At 54.7% G+C, this 13,520-nt stretch overlaps 1 protein-coding gene across 1 annotated transcript; it reads right to left on the reverse strand.

The window, feature by feature from the left end:
• Positions 1 to 8,332: 8,332 nt before the first annotated feature.
• On the reverse strand, positions 8,333 to 9,274 carry LOC143410069 (olfactory receptor 1f45-like). The gene has a single exon (XM_076870751.2). The coding sequence runs from the start codon at positions 9,272 to 9,274 to the stop codon at positions 8,333 to 8,335; it is 942 nt and encodes a 313-aa protein (XP_076726866.2).
• Positions 9,275 to 13,520: the final 4,246 nt, after the last annotated feature.

A 13,520-nucleotide genomic window follows, 5' to 3' on the forward strand; every position in this document is an offset into this window, starting at 1 on the left:
GCTGTGTGGGTGGGTGTCCAGTCCTGGGCCCAGAAGTGGGAGTCCCCTTTGTCCTTCTCTCTGGGTCCTGCCTCTGGGTTTTAGGGTCAGGCCTCTGTCCCATTTCTAGCCACCACCCCGGGAAGCCCTCCCGCATTGCCCCCACCTCTCTCTGCCCCCTCTCTCATCACCTCTGCCTTTCAGTGACCCTCCGTGTCTCTCCATCTCCCCTCCCTCTCCTCCTCCGTCTCTGTCCTCTCTGTCTCCATCCCTCCTGCCCCCGGTATTCTACTGCACCCAGCTCACCAGGTGAGACCTCCAGCCAATCAATTGATGAATCAGTTCTTGCAAACTCTTGGAGCCCTGGGCAGGCTCCTTAGATCCCGTGCCCTCTCTCCCCTGCTCGGAACCTGCTGTGGCTCCCCAGTGCCCATGGAACAGCAAATGGCCTTAGCTCCTGTACTTTCCACTTAAGTGCCTCTCATGTGCTGAACGGTAGCAGTGTAGGCTCAGAATGCAGGCCTGTGGCTGAGTCCTGTTCAAGGTCCCCTGAGGTCCCCAGAGGGTGGGAAAGTGCTTGTAAAATCAAGTGAGCAATTCCTCCTGCACACACACACACACACACACACACACACACACACCTCTCTGCCTATGAAACTCCTGTTCATCCATCAAGACCCCTCGTAGTCGACTCCTCCGGGAAGCTTTCCTGGATCCCGAGCAGAGCCCTGGACTCGCAGCCCGGCATCAGGACTCACTGTGGGGTGGATGCAGGTTGGGAGAACTTCCTGCCCTGAGCCTCAGAAGGAACAGGATAAAGGGAGCGACTAGGAAGGGGCCGGCACTGCTGGGGAACAGGGGAGTCATGGCAGGATATGGAATTCGCAGCTCTCCTCTGCTCATGCCTGGCAATGTCACTGTCCCTTAAGCCAGCTTCTTCCTCTTTGTCACGGTGAGGACGACACCCTTATTGGCATGGAGGTACAGGAGGTGGGCAGTTAGCCAACAGAAGTTTCTGGAACCTCTTTCGTGTCCTAAGCATGTGGGTTTCATCCCATGTTTGGGAGCTGAGGAGGCTCAGCCCAGAGCCCTCCCAGCTCCACCCTCGGGCTCCTCCCTGATCTCCCCCGGTCCCCGTGGTGCAGACTCGGTTTCCCTTTGTGGTAAAGCAGTCTTGACCTCATGTCCAAGGATGTCAACATGGCGAAAGACACAGGCAGATAAGGGCCTATCAACAAGCCACACGCTGGGCGCACAGCCTCCCACTTGAGCCTGCGGCCCCAGCAGCTGGAGACATCTTATTCTCGGGCTGCAGATAGGAGGCCAGGCTCTCCCTCAAGGCCACGCAGCCAGTGAGGTGGCTCCAGCTGAGGCTCCTTTGTCTTTAGAACCAACTGGAGAAATTGGTTGGGGGGTTGGGGACATGAGGCCCAAAATGGCTCCCTATGGTCCCCCTGATTGTCGGTGACCCCCAGACTCTAGCCCAGAGCTGGTGCCATGTCCTGAGCCCCCCATTTCTTCCTGCCCACCCACCATAAACGTGCTGATTACCCCAGGCCGAGTCACCAGCGGTCATCTGGCTGCATCCCTGCTGTCCCTGGAGACCCCTGGACCGGCCTCGTCACAGGTGGTGTGGCTAATTCCAGGCCTGACTCCACCTGCTCTGGAAAGGGATCCCTCCCGCAGGACACGGCTGCCCGCTGCATGGCCTTGTAGGGCAGACCCCTGTCCTTGGAACGCTGTCTTGCTCAGGGAGTTCCCGGAGGTGGAACCTGATGCCGGGAGGGCAGGAGGGGGCTAGGAATGGCCTCAGGGCCAAGCTGTGTCCCCCCACCCCAAACGGGTCCTCTCCAGTCCCTGCCCTGCAGCCTCGGGGCTAGACTTGCACCCTCTCTGTGTAGCTGCCCCAGGAACACCTCGGGAGTCCTGGCCAAGAATGGAGGGGTCATTTGGAGTTCCTGGACCCTGGGGACCCTGGCCCAGCTGTCCAGGCTGTGTGGCCTGGGACATGAGGTGGTTGAAAGTTGCCATTTATAGTTCAAGAGGAGTGAGCTCCCCCTCCCCCTCCTAAGCCTCCCACTGGGGGCTTCTGAGGACAGGGAGGGGAGGCACATCCCTGTCACCATCCCAGACACGAGGTCACTTATGGAGCATCTACTTCCAGCCACTGCAGTTCCGCTCTGCAGGTTTTAGGGGCCTGGGGCGGGCCTGGTGGCGACACGGTGGAGGACAAGCCTCACCCTGGCGGGGCAGAGGGACAATTACTGCAAACAATGAGGCCGTCACCTTCAACAGGGCAGACAGCTGTCCCCGGAAGAATCTGAGAGCAAGTCGTTTATTTGGGAGTTGACCCAAGGAGACAAGAGGAGGGTGTGGGGATGCCAGACAGGGAGGGGTGACATCCCGGGGGCGGTTACCGAGCCAGTGACCACCGCGGGCAGCCGGACGCAGTCCCGCCGCCGACCTCCGGGGGGCAGCAGAGAGCAGCCTGAGTTGACGGCCACGGAGCCCGCGCCGCTGCGGAGCTCCCCGCCCCCGGGTGCGGGGGAAGGGGCGCCTGGTCGGGGGGAGCTCGGGAGCCCGGGAGACGCGGACAGAGAGCGGGGGCTGAGAATGCTCCAGGGTGGGTAAGGCGGGCACCTGATTCGCCTGGATGGCCGTCAGGCAAGGCTTCCTGCCCGGAGGAGGTGGCCTCGGAGGTGGGGTTTGGGGGTGGGCGTGGAGCACGACCAGAGGTGACAGGTGGGAGGGACGGACTGGGCAGGTGAACGTGTCCCCTGCGTGTAGAGGTGGGAATGGCGCCTGAGTAACCGAGGACACTGGGGATACCCCTCCCCACCCTGGAGTCAAGCTTGCAGAGAGACTTGGGGGGACAGAGTGAGTTCACTGAGGACCAACAGAGGACAGCGGGGATGTCTCCAGCTTGTCTCTCGAGAGGCCTAATCACTGAACAATAAAATAGCAAGGATCAGAGCAAAAATCGCCCCGATCGGGGGACCCAGACGTGCCCGCTGGGGCCCTGCGCCCAGCAAGTGGCATGAGGTGTCGGGGCGTGGGGGGCTCCGCGCTTCACCCAGAACCTGGCAATGTCCTCGGGGGTCACCCCCAGCAGAACCGCCCTCTCTGGGTCCCACAGTTGGTGTGTGGCCAAGCCAGGATTTGACCCTGAGAGGGTCTGATTCCTGGGGACTCTGGAACAGCACCCCCCCACACGGTCTTGCTGACCGATCTGGGAAGGGGCCACCAGCTGCGGGCAGGGGAGCACAAGGCCTGAGCCCCGCTCCCCAGTCTCTGGGACACACTCAGAGGGAACTGTGTGGGTTAAAGGGCCTGCCCACAAATGCCGCTAAACAGGCACGACCACAAGTTTGGCGGCACCGTCATGATAATTAGTAATAATGCCAGTTGACAGACATGGCTGAGGGTGCCCGGGCGCTGTTCCCAGAGCCTTCTGTTGAGAAGCCCACTCTGCTTTCACAGAATCCCCTGAGATGGGACCTGTGGCGGGTCCCATTTTCAGAAGGGGAAACCGAGGCAGAGAGAGGAAAGGTCATTTGCACAAGCAGAGGCAGGGTTGGGACTGGACCCGGGGACAGGTCCAGAGTCCACACGCTGACCTACTAAACCGCACCCTCGACAGCTTCTCCTGTTCCACTCCCAGTCCAAGTTGTGCCACAGAAGACAGCCACTGGGTGTCACTGATGCTAGTGGGGGACAGTTATCCATGGGTCTCTCCAATGTCTGCACACCTCACAGGCGGGCTGTGGACGTCCTTACAAGGATGTTTGTAGAGCCAACAGCACTGGAGGATAGAGAGAGGTCCTTCCTGTGGAGCAGAGAGGTTTATTTGCTCTCCGTAGAATCAAGGTGTCTCTCCGTCTCATAGAGGTAGGGCAGGTTGGTTTGTGTCCACTATCAAAATTGGAATTTCTAAGCTTGAAGCTTTTGGCTGTGGAACAAACCCCATGTGAGACTTGGGAAGCAACAGGTTAAACACAAAACTCACACTGCTTTCTGTGCCTCAGTTATAAAGTCCCCTTTTCTCTGACCCTGGTGTCCCCTGCTTTCTGCCAGCACCCATGAAATTGTAGTGTTTAGACAGACAGCTTACAAGTAGGGTAAAATCTCAAACTGCGGGGGTCCACTTCCACTACTGTAACAAAACACCCAAGGCTGGGTAAATTTATGGGGAAAGAAGGTTGATTTAGCTCACAGTGCTGGAAGTCAAAGGCATTACCTCAGCTCTAGTGAGGACTTACGGTGGATGATGTCACAAAGGCAGGGAGGGGCACACGCCAAGAATAAGAGGTCACACAGTCCCAGAGGGAAAGCAGCCAGTGATTCAGGACTCAGGCTCATTCTTAAGACAAACTTCTCTTGGGAGAACTGACTCCAGGTTCCAGAAGAAACACCTTGGTCCCCAGCAACCTGAAGTCCTCCCACTAAGGCCCAGCACCACGCTGGGGACTGGGGACGTGAGCCCTGGGGAGACAAACCACACCCCAACCACAGCATAGACCTTTCACAGTTCTGTGGGATGCCAGCTGTCACCAAGCTGTCGCTACTGGGACAGTGGGTTTGGTCTGTTTTGGTCCCACCTCTGCTGCAAGCTACAGGTACCTAGTAGGGCAGCAAAGAGTTAGCAGTGCCTAGGTTGAAATATCAGCCTTAGCCGGGTGGGTGTGGTGGACTCACTTGTAATCCCAGTGGCTTGGGAGGCTGAGACAGGAGGATTGCGAGTTCAAAGCCAGCCTCAGTAAAAGTGAGGCCCTAAGCAACTCAGTGAGACCCTGACGCTAAATAAAATATAAAATAGGGCTGGGGGTGTGGCTCAGTGGTTGAGTGCCCCTGAGTTCAATCCCCAGTACCGTCCTTAAAAATGATTAAAATGGTAAACTGTATAAAGTATAAATAAAATACTTTATGTGTCTTATAATGTAAAAAAGTAGCAAAAATACGACTAAAAGCATTTGTTGAACACTCACTATATGCTAGGCACTGAGTGTTTTAGAAGCACTGTCTCGGGGTTTGCAAATGTTGGCTGTTCCTACATCACCTCCGACTTTTGTCCGTGTCTTACTTTTAGGGAAAGGGGGCGGGAGGGGAGACACGTTCATGAACGGAAACCGGCACTTGGCTCCCTTTGGAATCTTCTGAGCAACTGATGCAGGATTCCTCAAAGTCATCCCACTGAAGTGTTTAGGGGACTGGAAGGAATTGCCCTCCAATTCTTGGCCTTCAGTGGCTGACAGTTGTGCCTTAACCTATTTTCTGTTCCTGTAAGGGTCTTACCGGATCATTTATAAAGGAAAGAGGCTTCCTTTGCCTTGTGGTCCTGAGGCTGGGAAGTCCAAGAGGGTGCAGTAAGTTTTCCCTCACTATAACAAAGTACTGGAGATAGATACCGAATTTTATAAAGAGAAAAGGGTATTTGGGCTCACAGTTCGGAGGTTCCAGCAATGATCCATTGGTCCCATTGTTTGGGGCCTGTGGCAAGGCAGCACGTGATGGTGGCAGCATGTGGCCGAGCAAAATCCCTCACCTCATCAGCCAGGAAGCCAAAAGGAGGAAGGAGAAGAGGCTGGGTCCCTCGGTTCCTCTTGAGGGACTCGCGCTGCTTCCGCTCATGGTGGAGCGTGGAAGGGCGCTGGCACGTGGTGTGCAGAAGAGACAACCGACAGGCGGCTGGCTTCCTAACAGCCGGCTCCTGCAGTCCCTGATCCAGCCTGGCAGGCGGGGTCCCCAGCGCCTCTGCTGAGGCTGTATCTGTCTGCCAAAGCTACCATCACTTACTCAATGTTTTTTTTTTCCCTTTAAATATATCATTTTTGGAAAAATGTAAAACAGGGCTGGGGTTGTAGCGGTGGCAGAGCGCCTGCCTGGCACTCCAGCCCTGAGTTCCACCCCAGCCCTGCAAAATCAGACACGAACGAAATGTCAAGCAGGTTTTTCTTCCCATCCTAAGTTCGGCTTGATGTACTAGTTGTTGTTGTTGTTTTTTTAATATGTATTGAAAATATTATCCATTTAACATCTCGGGCACCTGTTGGTAGTGTGCATGGACTCAATTGTTTCATTTAATCCCACAAATAGCCCTGGGCTCTGGGTGTTATTTTCTTTATTTGCAGATTGCAGCTTGGTACCTGTTCTGTCCCTTTCCCTCTGAGGCAGCAAACAGATTGTGACCCTGTATCTACGTTATATTCTTCTTCAGTCTCCCTTGAGGTGAGACCTGTGGAGTGTGAATGCAAATTACGTGTGTCCTTCTGGGGGAGACTTAGCTCCTCCTGCTCCCATTTCCCCCTACAGTTGACACCCTTGTCCTTGGGTGATACGGTCTAAGATCCGCCCCCCCCATGGATTCTGGGCCTTCTGTATCCTATGTTTTCCCTATACCTACCTAATTATGATAAAGTTTAATTTATACATTAAGCAGAGTAAGAGAATAACAATAACTAATGATAAAATAGAATAATTATAACAATATCCTGCAGAAAAAGTTATGTGAATGTGGTCTCTCTCAAAATATCCTGTTGTGCTGTACTCACCCTTCTTGGGATGATGTGACAATGTGTACATGGTGATGTGAAATAAGGCAAATGACATAGGCATTATGACATAGCATAGGGTTACTATGTAAGGGTTATTTCAACATAAGGACTATGATATATGGAGACACTATCTGAAACCAAGATGGCTGCCAGGTAACTAATGGGTGGGTAGCATATACAGCCTGTACACACTGGACATAGGGATAATTCATGCCCTGGGTGGGATGTCTTGAGAAGTCATCATGTTACCTAGAATACCGTGCAATTGACAACTTACAAATTATTTATGTCTGGAAATTTCCATTTAATTCTTATAGACTGTGGTTGAGTGTGCATAACTGAAGCTACAGTGTGCAATACTGTGGATGAGAGAACTGAGCACAGAGGCGGGTGCCTAAAATTCCAGTGGCCTGAGAGGCTGAGGCAGGAGGATCACAAGTTTAAAGCCAGCCTCAGGAACTTAGTAAAATCCTGTCTAATATAAAAAATGAAAGGTGCTGGGGAGGTGGCTCAGTGGTAGAGCAGCTCTGGGTTTGGTCCTCTGCGCTACAAACAAAGCAACAACAACCACAAACTGTGGATAAGGGAAGACCTGTTGAAAACAGGAACATAGACAGGCCTGCGACCCAGCTAGCAGACAAGGCGATGCCTTAGGTTTGCGAACGACAGAAAATGGAAGCAACCTAGAATCGGGCTATGGTTTGAACAAGTCACCCCAAAAGCATGTATTGGAAACTTAATCCCCAGTGTTTGGGGAGGTGGGGCCTAACGAGAGGCAATTAGATCACAAAGGTGGAGCGAATAAATGAATGCCGTTATTGCAGGAGTGGCTTTATCATTGTGAGAGTGGATTTATTACAAAGAGGAGTTCAGTTCCCTTTTATTCTCTCTCCCTTTTATCCTTTCTCCTCCACAGGATGAGGCATTGAGGGGGCCCCCGTCCTGGACTTCCCAGCCTCCAGAACTGAGAGGATATACATTTTGTTATAGCAGCCCTGGCAAACTGATACGGCAAGGAGGCCATTCATTCTAACTGGTACAGAGGTTGGTACCAGAAGTGGGGTGTTTGCCTTATGAAAATGGTTGCATTAGCTTAGTGGCCAGGAGGCAAGGACATCAGCTTGCAGACTGTCGAGCTGGGGACCCTTTCCACACCAAAGACTATTTGGGAAGACCATCACCTGTGAATAGCTGTAGGGCTGGCCATGTGTCCTCCTAGTCTGTGTTTCTAGAATGATTAGAAAGAAAAAGGGATGTCACTTTGTATTGGCTGCTTTATGCTGCTTTTGGAAAACCATGACAAGAAATAGAGAGTCTTAGCAAGAACTGGCCACCTCTCAGAGTCGTAAAATCACAGGATTGGATGAGCCAAAGGTTTTCTGCCTCTCAGGCAGTAACAGCGGGACTCTTGCCATCTTCCCAAGGCTATCGATTCAGAGAACCTCAAGGTAGCATCTGTCTCCTGAGAGTGACAAAGGCGTGGTCCTTCAAGGAATCAAGCTGTGCAAATGAGACAGACTCAGGACTCAGCTAGCAGAGAGCAAAGAGCACCTGCTGTGCTCCCAGCAGTGGATGGACCAGAAGCAGCAGGACCAGAGTTCTGCTCAGGTTTTTCAAGGATCTATGCTGCTACAGAAACAGAATCCAGAGCAGGACTTGAATCCTGGCCTCTCTGGTTTCCGGGTTCATTTAAAACCCCGGGCGTTCTCCAGGCTGGAGTGTAGACTCCAGGGTCAGGGATTTGTTGGGAGGTTTAGGACAGGGGGCATCATACGTGGCTCCTGCACCTCCCAACCCTCCCGTCACTTAATAAAACCCGGCTTCCTGCTGACGAGGGCCCCCAAGGCTCCCTTCATGTCGCTGTTGCGCAGGCTGTAGATGAAGGGGTTCAGCATGGGGGTGACCACGGTGTACATCACGGCAGCGGCCGTGTCCTTCTGGGCCGTGTGGGAGGACATGGGGCTGAAGTAAACCCCAATGAGTGTCCCATAGAACAGGGACACCACAGACAGATGCGAGCCACAGGTGGAGAAAGCCTTGCGTTTTCCGCCGGCCGACGGGACCCTCAGCACGGCCGCTGCGATGCGCGTGTAGGAGACCAGGATGCCCGCGAAGGGCACGATGATGGGCAGGGCGCCCACCGTGTCCACCAGCACCTTGTTGAGGAAGGTGTCCGAGCAGGCCAGCTTCAGCAGGGGGCTGAGGTCGCAGAAGAAATGGGGGACCTGGTTGTGGGTGCAGAAAGAGAGGCGGGTCAGGAGGACCGTGTGGGTCAGGGCGTTCCCGAAGGCGGCGGTCCAAGACACGGCCACCAGGAGGCCGCAGAGCCGGGGCGTGACGGTCGTGGCGTAATGCAGAGGGTGACAGATGGCCGCGTAGCGGTCATAGGCCATGGCGGTCAGCAGGAAGCTGTCGATGCCGGCGAACCAGATGAAGAAGAACATCTGGGTCAGGCAGCCGGAGTAGGGGATCCCCCTGCGTCCTGACGCGTGGTTGGCCAGCACCTTGGGGACGGTGGTGGAGGTGAAGCAGACGTCCACGGAGGCCAGGTTGGCCAGGAAGAAGTACATGGGCGTGTGCAGCCGGGGGTCGGCGACGATGGCCAGGATGATGAGCAGGTTCCCCAGCCCCGTGACCAGGTACATGGACAGGAAGGCGATGAACAGGAGCCGCCGCTGCCTGGGGTCCTCCGAGAGGCCCAGGAGCAGGAACTCGGAGACCCGGGTGAGGTTGGCTCCTTCCATGACGCCCCTGGACGATCAGCAAGGGAGGGGAGCTGTCCGTGGTGCCGACCCGGGTCAGTCCCCGTCCCCCAGGGTCCCCCCAGGTCCCGTCCCTCTGGTGGGTGCAGATATTCAACAGGTCCCTCCGCCACCCCCGCAGCAGATCCCCCTCCCCCGCCCGCCTGCTCCATCCTCAGCAGCAAACACGGGGAGGACACTGTTCATCCCAAAGCCCGCTCACGGGATGTCACCTCGCGCTTGAAGGACAGGCCGGATGTCACCTACAGCTTGGGGGACAACTCCATGCAACTGACCATTTCTCACGGCCACCACCTCCCGCTCTGTGCTCAAGGCTCCATCTGGCCGCAGGGGCAGGCTGAGCCTGGGTCCACCCTAAGTGGAAGTCCTGGGACCAGACAGCCCCAGGAGTGTGGCTCCGCTGGTGAGGGACAGAGCTCATGGGTGAATCCCGTTTCCTCATTTCCGAGGGTTCGCGGTAGAACCTGGGTCCTCGGCGGGATCACCCCTCTCTTGCCCCAGGGGAGCCTCCTGGGCCACCCGCCTGTGAGCCCCATTTCCGCTGCTGAAGGAGACACTGGAGGCTGGCAATGAGGGGAGGGTGCTATTAGCTCAAGGTGCCAGCCTGCTTGGCTCTGGGGGGATCTCATGGGAGATGGCATCACATCAGTGGGAGCACTGGAGGGGGAGATCCCATGGGGACACAGGTGTCAGCACCCTCAGGTGACCTGAAGGCTCCGCCCCTCCCACATCGCCACACGGGGGTCTGGCTGCCCCGCGAGAACCTTTAGGGGACACTCAACCACATCCAAACCACTGCCCCCTTCCTCCCATTCTTCCCCTGGATACTCACTGGACCTTCTGGGAGTGTCCATGAATGAACTACACCCTCAAACCCTTGACCGAACCTGCCTTGGGAAGTCCTCCAGCTAGGGCACAGGGAGGCAGAACTCCCTTGGAAACAAGCCCTTTCTTAGCACTTGCTGCTCCCCCTCCCTCTGCTCCCGGGACCTCAACCCTCCTCAAACACATGGCCCATCAAGGGCCACCGGATAGCCTGTGGCTAATCCAGGACTGAGAGCGGGCCCGCGGGCACCAGGATGGTCATCCTGTGGCTAAATCATCACTGGCTGATGAGTACCATCGTAGGACCTCAGAGGACGCGGAGACTCTCACAGTAAAAACCAAGACGGAGACCCATCATTCCAGGCTGTAGCTGTTGAGTGGTGCAGTGGTCTTGGCCAAGTGGGCACCTGGAGAGAGCCGTTGCAGAACTGTCTGCCGCCTTGGCCCGTGTCTGTGTGCAGTGTGGCTGTGTTTGTGAAATCCTCTGCACACCAGGAAGGTACCCATTTATCATTATCCTTAAATTTCAAGGTCGGTTTTGGTGTTGAAAAGTTAAGATTTACTTTGGTTTTTATTGTTTTGTTTTGCAATTTTTTTTGTATAAGTCAAAAGTGTGTGACTTTTTTTTTTTTTTTTTTTTTGGACTGGGGATTTAACCCAGGGGCAATTTACCGCTGAGCTGCATACATCCCCAGTTCTTGTTTTTATTAGTTGTTGATGGACCTTTATTTTATGTATTTATTTGTGGTGCTGAGAATCAATCCCAGAGACTCACACATGCTAAGCAAGCGCTCTACCACTGAGCCACCACCCCAGACCCTGCTGGGATTTATCTTTAAAAATCTTTTAAAGGGCTGGGGTGGTGGCTCAGTGGTAGAGTGCTCGCCTAGCATGTGTGAGGCACTGGGTTCGATCCTCAGCACCACATAAAAATAAATAAAGGCATCATGTCCATCTACAGCTAATTTTTTAAAAAATCTTTTAAAAAATTAAAAAAAAAAAAAGACAGGCATGATGGTGCATGTCTGTTTTCCCAGCAGCTCAGGAGGCTGAGACAGGAGGATCGCAAGTTCAAAGCCAGCCTCAGCAACTTAGCAATGCCCTAAGCAACTTAACAAGACCCTGTCTCAATCAATCAGTCAATCAATAATAGACCCCTGTAATTGACACTTAATGATCGTTCGTATTTTGGGGTCCAATGCAATCGGTCAGTACATGAATAGGATGCGTGATAATTGGCTGTAAGAGCCGGTGACTTGAGCCTGGACCCCATCCCAGGGAACCTCAGCTCCATCCCTCTGGGTGGTTCACACCCCCAAATCTTGGAGTCACTGCCAACTGCCTTTCTCGGCACCCACCCCAGAGCCTTTGACAGAACCTGTCGGCTCCGCCCTCCATACCCCGCCCCCAGCTCCTGCGCAGTCTCACACTCTCCCTCCCACTGTGCACCAGCCACTGTCCTCACCACTGGGATCTGGGATTGTCACCTAACTGGTTTGTCCTCTTCCACTCTTGCCCCATGGTCTGGTGTCCACATGACCGTCAGGGAAATCCTTCTGGAACGTCACCTCTGGGTGCCTCCTCTCCCTCCTGCTCCTTTGGGTGCCTTGGTGCTCCTTGGACCCAGGCACGCTCCTGCCTCAGGGCTTTGCGCCCCTCTTCTCTCTGCTTAGAATTATTTTCCCCACCACTGGACTCTCCTTTCTCTCCCTGGTCTCCACAATAGAACCCCCATCGAGCAGGTGGAAGAACTTTCACAGAAGCAAGTCAGAGCTGGTCCTCCACAAATTTTGACCCCGTGCCAGTTAGAACCTGCACATTCCGCCCCCGGCTGACCTCCCCCATTTCAAATCATGCCCCTGTCCCTCAGCCACAGGGGTCTCTGGTCCAAGATTGGTCCTGCCTCAGGACCTTGACACCTGCTAGGGACAGCTCTTCCCTGAGGACTTCTCTCCAGTCTTCAAGGCCGACTCCAGGTTTCTCCTTTGCCTGTAGCTCAGCCCACCATGGCTGCCACCTTCCCTTGTCTTATGAGTTGGTGTCTGGACTGGAGAGGGGTCTCCCCGGACCCCTCGCCTGCTGCCATCTCCCTCCCCCCTTGGACAGGAAGTCTACACATCTTGTCACTGTGTCCACTACTTAGGGGACATCTTCAGGGAACAGCAATTCTGAGGCGATGGCCAAGAGCTGGCTCCTCCCCCCATCCCAGCAGCAGCAGCAGCAGGAGATATGACGGAGCAGGTCCCAGGAGAGGTGGCCCGTGCCTCTTACGGCCAAGCAGCAAATAGAACAGGCTCAACCTCGCCAATAGCCGGGAACCAGACGTCACACCCCGTCCACCTGGTCACAGAGCAGAGGGACGCTCCCACCGGGGGGTGGGACTACAGTGGGGAGGGACTGAGGAACACGAGGAAGTCGAAGCCGTGGTGCTCTAGGACCCAGCGCTTCCAGCAACAGCAGTCCTCCCGAGGGCAGAGGGTGTCAAGTGTGGGCCCCCTCAGGGTGCCTAGAGCCCCGGGAATGGGGACAGCTGCACCAAGCTGCACCGAGGTCACACCAAAATGCAGGGCAGAAGAAAAAATGTCATAGAGGGACACACACAGAACGGTGTCACTTACAGGAAGCCTGGAAACCTACAGCACAACTCTCCATGGAGGCCGGTGGTAGAGGCCATGGAGGCCGGTGGTAGAGGCCATGGAGGCCCTGGAGGCTCAGGTCCCGTCTAAGCTGCACCCGCCACTTCTCCTGTTACTAAAGTCCCCTCCACAGGCTCATATGCCCCCTCCAGTGTGAAAGCTACGCAAATACCACACTGTGCTGACCAGGAGACGAGGGCAAGAGGAGGTCAGCACGTGTCCAGCACAGAGGCAGATTCTTTTTCTTTCTTTCCTTTCTTTTTTTGGTACCAGGATTGAACCCAGGGACACTTAACCACTGAGCCCCATCCCCAGCCCTTTCGGTATTTTATTTAGAGACAGGGTCTCACTGAGCTGCTTAGTGCCTCGCTGTTGCTGAGGCTGGCTTGGAACTCGCGATCCTCCTGCCTCAGCCTCCTGAGCTGCTGGGACGACAGGTGTGCCCCACTGCGCCCGGGCAGGTGTGATTTTTTTAAAAATACTTTTGATCCATGGGTGACTGAATCCACGGACGTGGGACCCAGTGATCTGGAGGGCCGCTGTGGCGTTCATGGGCACATTCTACAGTGTCAAGAAATAATGGAGACTAGGTGGTCCAGGATGTTGATTATGTCTGAAAGACACGGATGGAGATGATAGATACGGAAAGATAAGTAGGTGATAGATCAGTGGATTAATAGGAAGACAGGTTATAGAAGATAGATAAAAAGATAGATGGTTAATCGGTGGATAGGCAGAAAGATAGATAGAGAGAGCAGAGATGGCCG

The sequence above is a fragment of the Callospermophilus lateralis genome, chromosome 1 (genome assembly GCF_048772815.1).
Source record: "Callospermophilus lateralis isolate mCalLat2 chromosome 1, mCalLat2.hap1, whole genome shotgun sequence".
NCBI classification, from domain to species: Eukaryota; Metazoa; Chordata; class Mammalia; order Rodentia; family Sciuridae; genus Callospermophilus; species Callospermophilus lateralis.